The sequence below is a fragment of the Psittacula echo genome (assembly GCF_963264785.1).
Source record: "Psittacula echo genome assembly, chromosome: Z".
Lineage (NCBI taxonomy): Eukaryota > Metazoa > Chordata > Aves > Psittaciformes > Psittacidae > Psittacula > Psittacula echo.
The window spans coordinates 53,394,038-53,411,790 of NC_137742.1; the positions used below are offsets into that span (position 1 = coordinate 53,394,038).

Consider the following 17,753-nt stretch of genomic DNA (forward strand, 5'->3'; position numbering starts at 1 on the left):
CCAGGAAATACGTGAAAATTGAAAGCTTCAGCCCAAAAGATGCGTGCTAAAATGAAGGGCCTTGGCTGTTCCTTTGTGTGTCACAATGCTCTAACTTTAGCATGCTTTCAGATGCTGCAATGTGTAGCTGCTAATGTGAAATCTTAGGAAATTATTTTAATCTTTATTCCCTTGAGACATGGGTTGTGTCCAAATATTTCCCATGCAAGATAATCCAGGTATGTGAAAAGACAGGGAAAAGAACCCCACAAACCAAAACCCAGGCCCAACGGTTACATGTAAAGCAACTGGAAACAAGGTGTTCATCTTCAGTGTGACTCTGCTAGAGCAAGTATTTTCTTGAAAGCTATGCCTTCCACTTTTGGAAACCCTGTCAGTCTTGCTCTTGTGGTGATTGTGAGTGTCAGCTGTGTCATGGGAGCTGGTTGTTTTAAAATACATCCTTAGTTTAGATAAAAACCATCCAGGCCTGATGGGAGGACTTGACTGATGAAGATGACGAACACTGCAGCAGGCGTCCTCTGTATCAGAGCTGCTATTTGTTGAGTCCCACTAAAAGCTTGTGTCTACCAACTGGCCTTTTCCTCTCTTCTATGGACTTTGCATTCACTTTTTAGCACTGGCCTGCAGGATTTCAGGTCTGTCCACATGCTGTCCCTAGGCTGTGCTTGTTTTGTGACCTGGAATCCAAGCCGTCCTTTGCACTGGAAGTGTACGTGCATGCATTTAGCATTATATTGGGATGATTCTGGTTATACCATCTGTGTACCTAACCTGTGAGGAAGGAAAGGGGTGTCCCCATCACATGGTGGGGTGCTGAAGGCCACAATATTGTAAGCTCAAGGTTGCACAGAAAGCCAGGTCTGTCTTTCCCATCAAGCACTTTGCTGTGTAAACAGTCCTTACTACCCTTCCTTACAAGAATGCTTACACGAGTTTAATTTCTTTGTGCCCTGCACTAACTTCTAGTTTCCTTTTCTCTCTTTCTGCAGAGACTTTCTTTCAATTCATCGTTGTGGGACCTGTCAGAAACAGTGGAAGCTCTGAGAGAGAGCCTTCAGAAGCTCGTTAAAGAGGTAAGGAGTGACTTCATGTCAGGTGAACACCTCACCTTGGTTGCTGTCTTAACCTGCAAATCGAGTACAAGCATGAGTCTCCTTGGTTGCAACTCAAAAGTCAAACCCCTTGTTTGTTTTGGAGCCCCCCCCATCCTGCAGCCATTCTCTGTGTTGATAGAGGCAGCACGCACTTTGCCAACCCTGTGGCACTTTCCCTTTACAAACACTGTAGGAGTTTATCAGATGTGTGGCTAAAGATTTGGGTCCTCACGGGAGAAGCAGAAATTAATACATTTTCTGTGGGTTTTGGCTTCTCATCATCAGCACAGCTGTTGGGCTTGCAATACATGTGCTGTCTAGCAGCGCCTTGCAAACTGCATGTGTGGTTTGCGTCCTTTCTATTTTTTCACTCAGTTGCCAGCCATGTCAGGGTTGTTACTTGGTTGTAGGTACTGCTTTTTGGATGTGGTGACTGTATGGCATACAGAAGAGATGTTATGGCTGTTCTAATCTAAATTAGTAGCTATGGGCTACTGTTTGCTCTTTGACTGACTATCTTTTTAGGGCAGAGATTGTTTTCCAGTCTTTGTGGGGCACTCAGTGCAATAGTATCACGACACGGGCTGAGAAAAAAGCATCATAGCGATTTACAAAGGCAAAGTGACATTATAGAGACTGCAAGTATTTGTTTTTTGCAGGTGAAACGATAGATTAAGAAGCCCTGAGTGCCTAGCATGAATTAGAAGTCCAAAACCGGGGGGGGGGGGGGGGGGGGAAGGGGGCGCTTGAGCCAGCAATTTATCTTAGTTGCTTTTTGGCTGGCTCTGACTTTGAAGTGCTACTACCAGGCAGAAACATTTTCTCCCTTGAAGCAGAAATCGCGGCCATATAAACTAAACAACGCTGCCGCCGCCTCCTCCTCCCCTTCTTCCGTCTTCCGCGTTTGCAGCAGAGGAAGGGAGCCGAGCGCGGTGAACGGCAGTAACCCCTGGGAGCGAGCACCAGAGCGGGTCACTTCAGGTTAGCCTGCGCTCCACTCCCACGGAGGGGCAGCTGCCGGGAGCCAGCGCTGTGCCAGCCAACAATTCCTGGCACGCATCCCTCCCCAGTCCCACAACTTGCCGCCGGGTCCCATTTACAGTGAAACTAAGACGATTCCAGGATCAACTTCGGTTAAGACCGTGGCAGGGCTCTTGCTGTTAGCAGGGAGGCTGCCCTTCAGAGTTTGATTACAGCTGTTTCCCGTTGCGTCACTTCAGCTCGCCTTTTTTTCTCGTCTAGGATAAAAATAATTGAAACCATGTGATATTCAGTTTGCTGATGTGGCCGAAAGTGTCGCAGGGTAACGTGCCTTTTGCTTGGCAGCTGTTTTGGGTTAGAACTACCTTTTATTCTGCCCTATTGCTGTGCAAACAAAGGCAGCTATTTTCCTCTGTATACCGCGTGAGCGGCTCCAGATGGCTTGACCGAAAGTTACTTCTTATTGTCTGGCAGGCCAATTGCTGCGTGAAAAGGAGGGACTTGCTCCCTTGTTGCAAAGGGCGGCAGCTTGAGGGGGTGGAGAGAACTATTGTTTGTGCCATGTCTGGGAGTCTTTCTAGCAAGGAATTTTAATTAGAGAATGGTTTGAACAAAATACTTGTCTCTGAGTACTGGGAGTGATTTGATCTATGTCCCTGGGCTCTTTAAATCAACCTAAGAGAAGCAATTTAAGTGGTGGGAGCAAGGGCAACTAGTAAGAAACCCATAGAAAGCCAGGTCTGATGTCAGAGAGAAACAGCTCAGTAACCCTTCAAACATGAGATACTTGCTTTCAGTATCTCTGCATGTCAGTTGGAAAGCTGGTGCCAAAGATGAAACAAAGCTCTCTGCTCAAAATGTTTTAAAATTATGTGTAAAAAATGTATTTGATAATGCAGTCCCTCTGCAAGTATCATCTGCAAGATGATTAATACTTCATACTTGCATGGGAATTAGCTACACTTCCTGTTTGTGTGACTTTGCTCACGCTAGGGAGATTATGGTACTTCAGCTAAAGCAGTGGACTTTCTGCTGAGGAGAATTTTACCTGAGGTACCAAAAACTCCCCAAGGCATCCGTTTGAATTGAACACTCAAAACTGTCACACCTGAAATGCAGCCTTGGCCTTTTGGGTGTCGAATCATCAAATCCAAATATCCACATGAGCATGTGTAATGAGCAGAAGCTGTTGTGACATTATTTTTGTTTTCATTCACATCCCACTATGCTGGTATCCTGTCAGTCACCCTGAACCTGTGGAACCAGATTGAGTGGCACCAGGATGCAGACAAAGACAGCAGTGTATAGTGAGGAAACGAAAGTACACTTGAAGCAGTCGCTCTGGACAAACATATTGAATCCCCAAGCTTTAGCTGTTCTTACAGCTGTCTTCTACCATATCAATGTGTCATGTGTTTTCAGGCAGCTAAAAATAGAGGCGCCCTGTGTGACACATAGTGGCTGCTGTTCAGCATCCAGAATTTCTGTCCATGTGCTGGCACATCTAAAGCATGCACAGAAGAACACGAAGGGCCAGGTTTGCCTCCCAGTGTAAGGCCAGGGGTTCTGGGCATGCTTTCTTTAGGTGAATTTGTATTGAGTTGTTCCAGCACAAAGTCGCTTTCTGTGTTGTTGCTGGCTGGCTTTGTCCTAGACTTCGATTATCTGCATTTTATTTAAACAAAGGTGACAAAACTAATACACAGTGAGCAAAACTGGCGGATGGCTTTGGACTGACTCTGTTATTGTCTCTGAAAATGGGGCGGTTGGGCCACAGCATCTAAAGTTGTTTCTGAGATGCAGCTGATGAGCAGTTACAAATAGGTTTCTCAGCAGCTCTGCCTGCCTTTTTTAGTGCATGTTGCTGTTCTGGGCAGCACAGCAAGAACATCCAAGTTAATGTCACCTGGTATTTCAGTAGCAGTCAAGGAATCTAATCAAATGCTAGAAAAGATTTAAAAAAGGATAGAGAAGCAGCTGTAAGATGTTACCATGACACTATGTAAAACTGTGGATTACCAGTCTAATACAGAATACAAACGTAGGTCCTTCCTCTCCAAAAAGGGGTAGCAGAACTGGGAAAAGTTCAGAGAAGGGCAGTTAGGACATTTAGAAGTAGAAAGACTTTCACACAAGGAACAAGGAGGTGGGCTGGGACTTGTTAGCTTGGAAAACAGATGAGTTGGGGATATCACAGAGGTCTAAAGAATTGAGTGGCCCAGAAAAAAAGAGATAGGGATTGAATGTTCACTGTTTCTTCCAGTGCAAAAAGCATGGCACCAAATGGAACTTAAGCATAAGCTAAGCCAAGTTAAGGAGAGGGGAGAGGAGGCTCTTTCCAGTGATGTATTTGGTGTTAAATACTTTTGGATGTTCAGAACTCTAGGAGTTTATGTGGAATAAATTCATTGAGGGTTAGGAAATACAGTTTCCCCAAGCTGAAGATAAATAGCATCTGGAAGGTTACTTGAGAGAAGTATCCTACATTTTGCCCTTGCCTTGTTTTTTACTAATATCCACTTATTGTCACCATCACAGAGATTACTGAGATAAACAAACTTGTAGCCTGTATGGACACACCTGTGCTGATGTTCTCACATCTCCAAGCAGAGAGCAATGCTTGAGTGTACCATGAAACCAATGCACGTAAAGGTGCACTGCTCTTTCGCTTATGCTGAACTTGGCCGTGTCTCTGAGTATGGCAACACTAGTGCAGTGAGTGTCTCAGGCTGAGAACCTGTTCCTTCTGTTTATGACACATTGCAGGTAGATGCTTCTGCCAGACAGATGAGCCTGGTGTCAGGCCAGTTGGCTAAGAGAGGGCTCCTTGCTGTGTCTAGCTGTGTCCACAGCTCATGCTGTGATCAGGCTCTAGGCTGCAGCTGCGCTTTGTTTTCAAGGGTTTACTGGGAATGCTGTTGTCGATGGGGCAGGGAGGTGCTGAGGCAGGGACAAGCGATACCAGTCTAGGAGGTCAAACTGGCTGCCTGGTGTAAATCAGTGGAGGCTTGCTGACCTTGGTGGAATTGTGCCAGGTGACGCTGCTGTGACCTGCAGCTCATCCAGCCTATGTCCCATGGGCTGCACTCACTTCATGTTGTTCCTTGCTCCATCTTCTGACTCAATATACCCCACTGCACTCAGCGTGAAGGGGGTTTGCACTGGAATGTGAGCTGTTGAGCAGCTGGGAGGAGAAGCAGCTTCCACGTGAGAGGGCAGGGACCATACACAGCACTGGAGGAGAAATCTTGAGAGTAAAGAGCTTTGTAAGGGCACATTCCTTATGCTTGCATGCACTGAAGAGACTTCCTTCCCTCTGTTTCTCCCACTGTGGCAGGGGAAAATGTGTTTTTCCTGGTCTATACTGTTGATGTTATGTTCAAGGTGATTAAGATCTAGATGATCTTAAGGTCCATTCCAACCTTAACTATTCTATGACTCCACAAATCTCCTCTGTTCAAAAACAGATGTGTAATTTGAAAGAAAGTGGCAGGATCTCCTTTTGCTGATCCTACTCCTATCCCTGTTTCCACTCTTCTCCTACCTCCCCCTCCAGTTGCTGAGCATGAAGAGCTGGAGTGACATGAGGCAAGAGGTGATGTTCCTGACCAACGTGAATGCCTCAAACTCCTCTACGCAGATCTACCAGGCTGTGTCACGCATTGTGTGTGGCCATCCCGAAGGTGGAGGGCTCAAAATTAAATCTCTCAACTGGTATGAAGATAACAATTACAAAGCACTGTTTGGAGGCAATGGCACTGAAGATGATGTAACTAACTTCTATGATAACTCCACAAGTAAGTGTAACTGTGGCATGACCTAAGGTCCCATCTATTTTGAAGTTGTCATCACTAGTGTTTCCCAGAGTTCCACAGATGAAATCAGGTGGTCCTAAGGGACAGCATACCTTCTGCTGTTTTCAGAAAGGCATGCCCATGATGCCTCCTGCACATGCCCTTAGGGCCAGCAATAATATCGACATGCAAGGGATTTCCAGGGGCTTTGTGCAGTCCACAGAAGGATGCGCAGTTGACCTCCTTTGAGGGCAGAGGGAGCACAGACATGTGCAACCTTTGGAAATATGGCCTTTTCTGGACAAATTTTGTTCATGCCGTGCAGTGGGGTTGTGGGAGTGGTGCAGAACCAGCAGTGTGGCTCTTAATGCCGGAGGCTGCTGGAGTGCTCCATGGTTTTGGGGCAGACTGTGGAGGCTTGGACTGAAAAAAGGGGCTTTTTGTGGAGCTTTGCAGTAGAGGAGGGGTTCTATTGTCTGACAAATGCTGTGCTGTCAGCTGTGATTGTCCTTGAAGCCCACACAAATGGGTCATATGCCTTCTGCAGTTGTCACCATGCTGTTCAGCCATTCACCTTTGTCCTCTCCTCCTCAGCACCGTACTGCAATGAGCTGATGAAAAACCTGGAATCCAGCCCGCTTTCCAGGATTATCTGGAGGGCTTTGAAACCCTTGCTGATTGGGAAGATCTTGTACACTCCAGATACACCATCTGTAAGGAAGGTCATGACTGAGGTAACTCTAGCCTTATCCTCTGATATGTAGAATGAGGTATGTTCTCTGGCTGAGCTGCACTAGTTAAATTGGGCCCAGACACAAGCCTAGAAAGGATTGCCTGCAAAGCACAGCCTCCCTAGTCTCTCACCTCCCGTGCACTTGGTGTTGTAAGGCTCAAGGAGGAAAGGCCAGGCTGAACTCTTCTAGAGTTGGCTAGAACCTTTCCTGGTCATGCCTTTTGATTATGCACAGGCTTTGCATCTCCGATGTAGGATATAGGAGTGGGAAAGACCTTGATAGGCCTTCAGGTGTCCTTCCTCTGCTCCACTGCAGGCTGGTCAGTGGATACTCAATAATTTCTAACTGTGGTTTACCTAATGTGCTATCTAATTCCACAAACTCCCTCAACGAGACTCTTCTAGCACATGGGGAGTGGCTGCTTCTGTGTGCCCTTCATCTCCAACGCAGAGTCATTCGCCACGAAGGCTTGAAATGCATTGCTTAGCCACAGGCATCCACACTCCCTGTTGTTGTTTTTCTTACAAGTGCACTTGATTTTCCCTACTCTGGTCCTTGCAGAAGCTGAACTGCTGTTTGAATATAAGCAACAATCAGTACTTTTCTTGACAGGTCAACGCACCCTCTCAGCCTGCTGTGGATCTCTGCCAGCTCTTGGAAATAACCTTCCTCTCCTCTTTGCCAACAGGTGAACAGGACATTCCAGGAGCTGGGTGTGTTTCGTGACCTGGGGGGGATGTGGGAGGAGATAAGCCCGAAGATTTGGACGTTTATGGAAAGTAGTCAGGAAATGGATCTCATTCGGGTCAGTATGCTGTCCTTGCCAGAACCACCACTGTCATCCTCTGCAATAACTGATGAAATATTTATTTTAGATGATGCTTCACTGCTGAGCTGGGCAGATAAATAGTATGGATGGAACTCCTTGGGAAACACTTTGTGATTGTACCAATATTGCATTATGCTTGGCATTCCTTCCTTCGTGTAACAGCCATCTGCAAAAAGGAGCAGTGCGTGTCAACACCTGCTAACATCTGCTCTTGTGGGGAAATGGGCTGCCTCTGCCACAGTGCTGCCCTAAGGCGGTATGAATATCCGGCTTGGGGTATTTCTGTAAACTGGGGATCTGTGGGGTTGTTGACATGTTCAGCTTCCTGAGCTGTGCACTTCTCCACAACAGTGCTCTCACGATAGCAGCAAAGCACATGCTCATATACCTAGATAAGATGCTGGAAGGTGCCAGGTGGCCTTAGGCCCTATTGGATGCAGTAGGAACTGAATGGTTGTCATGTTAGGTAGAGCTGAACCTCAGTGCCTGGTAATATCTGGCACAAATCTTGTAAAAGCTTAATTCGGAGTTCCATGGTACACTTAATTTAGTAATACTTGGGTGCTCATGAGAGAAGAGCAGACATCACCCTACGGCTGATAGCTTCATAACGTGCCATGCATATTAGACCATGAAGAAGGGCTGGGAGTCTTGTTCAGATTTGATACTCTTTCTGCTAGCCTGTTGGCTCCCTGGAACATTGTGCCATGTGTTAGACCTGCATTAACAGGGTATTATCTGATTAAGTGGCTTAGCTCATTGTTGCTTCCCTCAGGTGCAACTCTGAGGTGTGGATCCCTGCACTCTGTACTGATGTCTTTTGAAGCACAGCAGTGTAAAACAGGGATCACACGACAGAAATGGTTGTAGCTGTGTCTGCTTTCGCCGCAGAGCGGCTGGTTGGGTGTCCTGGTGCAGCTGTTACACAGAGACCTCCCCAGGTCTTTTAAGCCTCGAAGTTCATTCCTTGTTTATCCAATGTAAGGCTGTGCTGAGTTGTCTTCTGTTGTACTTTCCCATCAACATGACAAACACTAGGCTCAGAGACATCATTTTCATCACTCCTGTCTCTCTGTTAGCTTTATGAAAGTAAATTTTGTAGATACCAGCATAGGGAGGTGAGAACTGGGGCCACCAACTGTAAATTGAACTGTTTGCTGCAGAGTGCAGACAGGAACTCAAGGTTTGGATATTGGTTTGCAGTCCTGTCCTTTGAAAATGAATATTGCTGCTTTTTTTTTTTTTTTTTTTTTTTTTTTCAAATGAGCTCCGTGATTCTCTGCGTTCATGTTTTATGCTTCTTGTTAACCCTGCTGGATATGGCAGTTAATTCTTGATCCTTCCAGCACTGGTCTCTTCCTCTGTATTGCAGTAGCAGGGGTTCATTTGTTGTCATCTATTGCAGTTCACACAAGCAGGAGTACTTCACTGTCAATGCCAGGGCAGCTCCCAGGCACTGTCCTGTTCAGCTTAGAGATGCACCACAGATCAGTTGTACATGAATAGGCTGAAACATAAGAGTTGCTTGTTTGTAGCTGCTTTCAAGGGCAGGCCGGCCCTTTGCTGTTTGTTAGCCACCGAAGCTGCCATGCTGCTGGGTGACTGGTCATCACCTCCCAGCTTTCTGGTTGTGCAATCTTTTCGGCCTATTGCTTCCTGCTGTAGGAGAGGAAAGTGGTTTGGTTGCCCATCTCTGGCAAGCAAACTTCCAGTTTGATACTAATGCAGCTGGTAACGTCAGGGAAGGCAACACGTCTGAGGTCAAGGAGCTTCACTGTTGCTTCTGCACAAGATGAGGCTGCGCCCCTTTTCTGCAGGCGTAGTGCCCTTTCTACTGGGGGTGGCAGCATGAGCCAACCTTGAGAGACGAGATATGAAGAGAGCACAGTGCAGCTGATCACCGTTTGCTTGGATTTTCCTCTTGCATGTTTTCCTTCGCGAGCTTGGCCGTTCTATTTCCCCAGTTAGCGATGCTGTTACTGTAAGTGTGTGAGCCATTGCTTTCTGGTTTGCTGGTAACAGCAGAGCATGAGGAAGCTCCTCACATCCCCACTTCATTCTTCGTTCTGACAGAAAACCCATTCTTGGTTTTATTGTTTCAGATTTTTAGTTTTCTTTCTTATGCAGGTTTTTCTTGTCTTTCCTCCCTGACCTCGGTTCAGCTGTGACCTTTACAATTAATGCTCCCCTCCTGCCCTCATATTGTCCGACCAGTGGACAGGTTTCTGCTTCTATGCCAGGTGCTTCTACCTGGACCGCACTTGTGTGGTGCATTGTGCATGCATGCAGTGGGGCACTAGTCCTAAGAAAGCTAGCAGTTAAACCAGGTGAAAAAAAGCACAGTCCCATACAGAAGAATAGAGAGGCAGGACATCACGGCTGTACCAGGGCTGCTTCAGCCAGTGTTGATGGTGCCATGCCACAGCCCTTCTCCCAGCCAGGAGCAGAGGTTGTTCGGGAGAAGCGAGCAGAGCTTGGCAGCCACCATCAGTGGAATGTGTTTCTCCTGTACACACATCTCCCTCTTCCTTGTTTTGCTGGTACAAGACCTGGTTTGCATGTGCCGGTTGCAGAGCTGTGCATGGCTCTCTGCTGCCCTCTCCTTGAGAGAGCGGTGGCAGGACTTGGAGTCAGCCAGCCAGCCAGCCAGCCCGCAAAGCACACACGGTGGGTGCTTTGCTGAGGGAGGTACAACCTTTGCAATGGGAGGGTAAAAGAAACGTTCCCACCACACTGATATGGCAGATGGCCTCTCCCTGCACCTTTATAAAAGGCGTTTTCCCCTGTAGTGCTCGTTTCCGTGATGCGAGAGGGCATCAAACATTAATTCTCAACAGCTATTTCTCCTTTGAAAACAAAATATCTGCAGACGTTGCTGAAGAGCAAAGCTCTCTGGGACCTGCACTTGCCGGCTTCCAATTGGACAGTGGAGGATGTTGCTCGGTTCCTGTCAAACCATCCGGAGGACTTTGGGACAGCAAATGACTCAGTGTATACCTGGGTAGACGCCTTCAATGAGACAGACCGAGCTATCCAGACCATCTCCCGCTTCATGGAGGTGAGATCCTGCTCATGCAGGCAAGGAGCTGAGGAAGGCAGTGGCTTGGTCTCCACGTGCACTGCTGTGTGTTCCTGGGAAGGGATGAAATCTTCCTCAGTCCAAATAGAAGTTGCTCAGTCCACTCTCCATTCTATTGAGTCTTATAGCAGCCTTTCAGTCCCTAAAAGGGGCCTGTGAGAAATCTGGAGAGGGACTTTTTACAAGGGCAGGTAGCAAGAGGATAAGAGGGAATGACTTTAAACTGACAGAGGGTAGATGTAGATTAAATATTAAGAGAAAGTTCTTCCCTGTGAGGGTGGTGAGGTGCTGGCACAGGGTGCCCAGAGAAGCTGTGGTTGCCCCGTCCCTGGCAGTGTTCAAGGCCAGGTTGGACAAAGGGTCTTGGAGCAACCAGGTCCAGTGGAAGGTGTCCCTGCCCATGGCAGGGGTTGGAACTGGATGAGCTTTAAGGTCCCTTCCAACCCAAACCATTCAGTGACTCTGTGATTTTCTGTAATTGACCAGGCTTTTGTAGGGTTGAGTGCTCATTAGAAAATATCATTTATTCATGTGCCTAAATATAGACGTAGGAACCTAACTGTAGGTCTTGTTCTTGAAGTTCTCACTTTGGCATCTCATGTGGTTTCCTACCCTGCTGTTATAGAGCGACTGAGAGCTGCTGCTTGCTTTGGCAGTGTAGCAGCTCCTATTTCAATCTGGGGTTTTAGCTGAGGACTGTGGAGATCCTAGCAGCTGCTTAAAACTGAGGAAGACGTAGTGAATAATGAAATTCATTCTGTTTGTTACTTGATCGCCTTGGCAGATGAGTGTAAACAGAAACTGTCAGAATCAGACCTAGTTTGTGGATAACAGAGGAAGTAAGACTATCTATGGAAATAGATGCTTGAATGGGATCTTGTAGCTAGTATAGCAATGCTGCCTGAGCTCGTGTCCAAAAGTTACCTCTGCTGGGGTATTTCTCAGTGATATATGCTTGACTGGCAGGTGGCCATCAACAGCCTTCTGGTTTGGTCACTTATCCCATAAGTGCTTCCAAATCTGTCCCTGTTAGTGTGTCAACTTGGACAAACTGGAGCCTGTGGCCACTGAAGTCCGGCTTATAAACAAGTCCTTGGAGCTTCTGGATGAAAGGAGGTTCTGGGCCGGCCTAGTCTTCTCTGAAATAGCTCCTAACAGCACAGAGCTCCCTCAACATGTGAAGTACAAGATACGCATGGATATCGATAATGTGGAAAGGACCAACAAGATCAAGGATGGGTGAGTCCTGACATTCTGACTTATGAACACTTTCTCATGGGGATGTGGTGATGAGGATTTCTAATGGGAAGGTCTTGTTCCCTTGGTGCAGGTACTGGGATCCTGGTCCCCGTGCTGACCCCTTTGAGGATATGCGCTATGTCTGGGGGGGCTTTGCCTACCTGCAGGATGTAGTGGAACAGGCCATCATCAGGGTGCAGACAGGCACAGAGAAGACAACAGGCGTTTATGTGCAGCAGATGCCCTACCCATGTTATGTGGATGACATGTATGTATTCAGGCTGCTCAAAGGCATACAGGAGGGTTGTAGCCTGGGAGGGATGGGTTTTTGTCACTCCTCAGGCATGTTTATGTCTTTACTATCAGTGGCGGAGCAATCTCTTTAGTGTTCCTAATTCCTGGAACTGGGGCACCTGCATGGAGGATTTAGAATATGTAATGACTTGCAGAGTCCCTCCCAGGAGAAGCCTGTCCATACAGGCCTTTCACATACAGAATACATTCCTGAGATGTGACCATATACCCAAACCTGATACAGACAAAAATAGCACCAGGGAAAAATATCAAAGACCTTGGCACAAGAGAGTGGAAAGACAACAACTGAGAATAGTCCCCAGGGAAAGCAGGTCTTTGTACCTTCTATTCTACTGAGCTGCAACTCCAGCTCCCACTCTGGAATGGTGATGTGCTCTAGACCCATCAGTCTCACCTCACAGTGAGACACTAGTCCTATGCTGCTTTGTGCAGTGAAGCCTTAGCTGTCACATGCTCTGCTAGACCTGAGTGGTACCTGAAGTTGCAGTGATGTTTCTCACTCAGTTCCTGGCTCCTTTCCTTCCTTTTCTCAGATTTCTGCGTGTCATGAGCCGCTCCATGCCTCTCTTCATGACTTTAGCCTGGATCTACTCAGTAGCTGTGATAATTAAGGGCATTGTGTATGAGAAGGAAGCACGGCTGAAGGAGACGATGAGGATTATGGGACTTGACAACGGCATCCTTTGGCTAAGCTGGTTCATTAGCAGCCTTATCCCCCTCCTGATGAGTGCAGGCCTGCTGGTGCTGATCCTTAAGGTGAGTTGGCTGGGCTGGTCTGTAGCAGCAGAATCTACAGCCTTGAGAGCCTGCTAAGCAGTGATCTGCACTGGCACACTGCGGGGTAGTTAGTGTGTTAGACTGTGCATTGACCAGCAGCTTTCTGGGAACAGGGTTTTGGAACAAAACAGGGCTAGGTGGCTGAAAACAGCAGGGGGTTTTGTGGTAGATTCAGTGCTCTTGAAAAGGTGCTACTGCTGGGAAGGCTGCTGTGCAAACTGCAGCAAGCCCAGCCTCCCCAAGCAGGAGCTCTGCAGACTTGTTTGTACTAGAGTCACTTTGGAGGGCCCTTTCAAATCCTGATGCAACTGTTTTTCTCCTTCCAGATGGGGAATCTGCTGCCTTACAGCGACCCGAGTGTGGTCTTCGTTTTCCTCTCGATCTTTGGCATTGTGACCATCCTCCAATGCTTTCTCATCAGCACCATGTTCTCCAGGGCCAACCTGGCAGCTGCCTGTGGTGGCATTATCTATTTCACGCTGTACCTGCCTTATGTGCTGTGTGTTGCCTGGCAGGACTATGTCAGCTTCTCACTCAAGATATTTGCGGTGAGTCTTGAGGAAACTGTCCTGGGTACCAGGCCTCTACCAGTATGGCACTCAGCAGCTCTCTGGATGGACACTAATAGCAAGAGAGGGGGTAGCAATGGGAGGAAGTTTTCCCGTGTAAGAGGCTATCAGGGCTGTGTTTGGTGAAGAAGTTGACTGAATCTGCTAGGAACTGCTGGAAGGGTTTTGTTGGCTGTGGTAGTAGAAGTAATTCAGCCAGCCTAAGCTGCGTTGACTAAGCCAGACTAAGCTGTGATGCTGGACCATCAGATAAGCAGGCTGAAGGAACCAGTTTCCTTTCCTCTGCACAGCACTTCTTACCTGTCTGGAAAGGGTGGCAGTTAGTGATCTCCTCCTTAGCATTAAAATCCAAAGAGCAAGGGAAAGAAAACAGAGAAACAAACAATTCTGGGTGGTGGTCCAGCAGAGACTTCAGGCCTTGATTGCTGGCTGGAACAAAGACTGAATCTTACAGTCCCTCTCTGCAAATATGGTCAGGCTCCTTGGATCTTCGACTTCTATAGGGCTTCTGGACCATGTCTCTTAGCCTAGTGCTAGAGCTGAGCTGTCCATTTGGAGAGTAGTTGTGAAAAACTGAATGCATGTTCATGTCTCCCCATTTGCAGAGCCTGCTGTCTCCAGTGGCCTTTGGCTTTGGTTGTGAATACTTTGCGCTGTTTGAGGAGCAGGGAGTTGGTGTTCAGTGGGACAACTTCTTTGAGAGCCCATTGGAAGAAGATGGCTTTAGCATCACCACATCTGCTGTCATGATGATGTTTGACACCTTCCTATATGGGGTCATGACCTGGTACATTGAATCTGTCTTCCCAGGTGAGGTCTGCTTCTGAGGAAGCATCATGTCGTTACAATTTTAAATAGATCTTTTCACCTGTTCATTTGCCAGTGTGGAAATTGGGTCCATTTTAAGCACAACTACAGAAAGCTCATGGAGTAAAACCACAGATGAGTGGCACATTAAGGTTGTTGCTGCTAATAGCAATGACTGCTGCCCACCACAGAGGCTGTGTGCCACTGTGGCCCTGGCTGAACTAGTCCCAGAACCTTTGCTGTACTTCAGCTGTTCCCTCCTTTGAACAGCTAAATCAACAGGCCCTGCTGCAAGGGGGAAGTTGAGAGTATCAGCACTACATGTGGCTGCTTAGAACCGTCCAGCACAGGGTTTTTAACTATAAAGTGAAATTTGGTCTCTTACCCCCAAGGTCTGACAACATCTTCATCAAGTAAGATCTGTTCTTAGGCGTGCCTAACTTAAAGGCTTACTGAGGGTTGAGTACTTCCCTTCTTACCCTGAAAGCTAATACAAGAAAAGGGATAGATGCAAGTCAGGCTCATGTAATGCTTTTCTCTTTAGGCCAGTATGGGATTCCCAGGCCTTGGTACTTTCCTTTCACTAAGTCATATTGGTTTGGTGAGAAACCACAGGAGAGGGAGCACCGTTATCCTGACCAGAAGGGGCCTTCAGAAGGTGAGTTCTGCACACAGAGTCTTTCTGCAGTGAAGTGTTAAGAGTCTGCCTTTTTTGAAATGAGTCCAAGGACAACACGGCTGACATGGCTAAGGTGAAATTAGTCATCCCTTTGTTATCACAGTTTTGGTATGCTGATCAGATCCAAATAAACCCAAGATACTTGGCCCACTTGAGTGCAACTGGGTACTCCAGCCTCATGGAACGGAGAATTCCTCCTAGTTTTGCTGACCCTGGGGACTCTGGAGATCTCCCAGTTGAGCCCAATAGAGAGAACAAAGCTAAAGGACCACTTCTGTGGAAGGTTCCTGTCCCCAAGGAAGAAATGTGATCAGGTCTTCGTGTAGCTCATTTCAGTTTGGATCTCCACAGGCTTGAGGGAATGTGACGTTTGTTAGAACTCCTATGGAGTTGCTGTTAAAGCCTATCATATCTCTCCCTACTTTGCTGTTTTTGTCTAGTCTGCAAGGAGGAAGAGCCTACACATCTGAGCCTTGGTGTTTCCATCCAGAACCTGGTCAAGGTTTATCGTGATGGCAAGAAGGTTGCTGTAGATGGTCTCACACTGAACTTCTATGAAGGACAAATTACCTCCTTTCTGGGACATAATGGAGCAGGGAAAACCACTACCATGTAAGAACAAATAATTCTTTAAGACAGTGGGGGAAGTGGTTTTGAATAATGCAGTTCCTATCAGCGTGGTAGAGGTAGCTGTACCATTGCATTGTGCAAGCTGGTGCAGAACAGCTCAGTGGAGCTCTGCTGAGTTACTGTAGTTGTGCTGCTGCCTCAGAAGATGCAAAGATACAGGGGACTGAAACTGGAGGTAGTTCAAGTTGGGGCAGCACCGAATGAACCTGCTGGCAGCATTTTTTAGTAATGCCATTTGTGATTCTGGCTTACCGGTGTGAGGAAATGAGTTGAGACTAAAAAAATAAGAGGCTTTTAGAGGAAAAAATAATTGCTTCAAGCAGAGTCATGTGGGTGTGCTTTGGTCACTGTTAAAACCATTGGAGTTCATACATTTTTTTTTAATCCATTAGCAAGATGTTTCTTAGACTGCTTTCTTGATGTTGGAGCTCCCCAGGGCTTCCACCCACTCTTCATTCATCCATCGTAGCATGTGCAGCAGCCATTTCCTAGAGGTGGAACCTGCTTATCTGTTGTGTTTGTCCTTCAGGTCCATCTTGACTGGCTTGTTCCCCCCAACGTCGGGTACAGCCTTCATCCTGGGCAAGGATATCCGCTCTGAGCTCAGCAACATCAGGCAGAACCTGGGTGTCTGTCCACAGCACAATGTGCTGTTTGACTTGTGAGTAACATCTGTGAGACACAGCACTGGTGTTACCCAACAGTTGTTTGGGTTCTTTAGGAAACAGTAGTATGCTTTCAGCTAAGACAGTCCTATCTTTAGATACCTTTAGATATCTATTTAGATATCTATTTAGATACCTTTAGATATCTTTATACGTCCATGGTGTGAGGTGGTATGAGATCAGTGTGAGGATATTTCGTTTATTGGTACATTTGTATGCACCTGTGAATTTTCAGTAAGAGCCTACCTACACTTAGATCTTTCATGTCTCCTTTAAAAAAATCTACTTCATTAAACTTAACTAGGCCGAATGTTTCCCCAGTACCTAGTGATTTGGGATGTTTGGGGTACTCTGTTAAGCACCCTTAAAGGGGGATTACTTACATTAGTGCTGAATAGCCACACCCTGAAATCGGGCCAAGCTGAGCACACCCAGTCTTGTAGCCCCTTCGTGAAACCTTGGCCTTAAAAGATGTTTTCCCAAGCAAACAAACATTCCTGCTGAATGCTAATGCAAGGTATAAGCCCAGCATGGTGCTCTCTGCTGTGCCCTGAGCCTGCTCCTCTTCCCCAGGCTGACTGTGGAGGAACACATCTGGTTCTATGCACGGCTCAAAGGACTGCCAGAAAAGAAGGTGAAAGAGGAGGTGGAGCAGATGGCAGTGGATGTCAGTTTGCCTCACAAACTGAAAGCTAGGACAAGCAAACTCTCTGGTAGGTTGAGCTGCTTTTATATTTCTCAGCTGCTTCCTCAGCCCCAGAAAAATTCTTGTGGGTTTCACAGAGACTGCATCATGGACCTTGGTTGGATCCTCCAATTAAATATAGAATACCACACAATTAAGCACTTAAGGAAATCATTTATTTATTAAGTGCCTTATCAGTGTGTCTTAGTAAACTTAACAGTCTTACACTGTCTTATGCTTTCTAATGGCCGTTACAAGTCACTTACCTTCTCAGAGTGTTTTGTACTTGTTCCTACGATAACATAGTCTTACTACATGTGATGTATATTCTCCAAACGCTTGCTAGTATGTTTGAGTTTTATGAGTTTAGGTCAGAGTTGCTCAGACCATAATCTCCAAATCCTTTGCTGTTTGTTAACTGTATGTGCTGGTTTCTTATGCTCGCTTCGTTTCTTCACTCGGCATCCTGGAGTGTCATTCCCCCTTGTTGAGGACCAGCAGGATTCCTGTATCAGTTTGTGCCAGATAGTTGAGAGACCAAGACTTTTTTGTCTGACTTAACTATCAGCACAGACTGTGCATTTGACTTTTGGAAGGGACAACAAATGGCCACAGATTGGTGTTAGTATTAAAGAGTGTAATAATTCCTTGCTGCTGCCTCTGGCACTCTTCCACAGGAGGGGTGTCACTTGTGGACCTACTTCTGCAGCTTAAGGTCTGGAGACCTATGCTCCAGATCCTCAAATATGGTTAGGCCTCCAAGCTGGCAACTTGCTACTGCCAGTGTTGAGATAGATATTCACTTACCGAAGGGCTTGCAAGGTGTAATGTACTGAAGAACAAGGAGAGTTGGATTCTACTGAGGGAGGTTCA

The 17,753-nt window shown here is 46.8% G+C and overlaps 1 protein-coding gene across 5 annotated transcripts in view; it reads left to right on the forward strand.

The window, feature by feature from the left end:
* The window catches only part of ABCA1 (ATP binding cassette subfamily A member 1), a 95,107-nt gene that overhangs the window by 54,349 nt on the left and 23,005 nt on the right, over positions 1–17,753 (forward strand). For all 5 annotated transcript variants that reach the window (XR_013958816.1, XM_080638554.1, XM_080638555.1 and 2 more), the window contains 14 exons: positions 993–1,076; positions 5,635–5,875; positions 6,467–6,606; positions 7,295–7,411; positions 10,305–10,493; positions 11,548–11,753; positions 11,845–12,021; positions 12,602–12,824; positions 13,172–13,393; positions 14,020–14,224; positions 14,766–14,879; positions 15,341–15,512; positions 16,060–16,191; positions 16,769–16,908. Coding sequence is in view for 4 of the 5 variants with exons in the window: in XM_080638554.1 (XP_080494680.1) it covers positions 993–1,076; positions 5,635–5,875; positions 6,467–6,606; positions 7,295–7,411; positions 10,305–10,493; positions 11,548–11,753; positions 11,845–12,021; positions 12,602–12,824; positions 13,172–13,393; positions 14,020–14,224; positions 14,766–14,879; positions 15,341–15,512; positions 16,060–16,191; positions 16,769–16,908 (2,362 nt within the window). In the remaining variant the exon portion in view is untranslated. The remainder of the gene's footprint in view (positions 1–992; positions 1,077–5,634; positions 5,876–6,466; positions 6,607–7,294; positions 7,412–10,304; positions 10,494–11,547; positions 11,754–11,844; positions 12,022–12,601; positions 12,825–13,171; positions 13,394–14,019; positions 14,225–14,765; positions 14,880–15,340; positions 15,513–16,059; positions 16,192–16,768; positions 16,909–17,753) is intronic.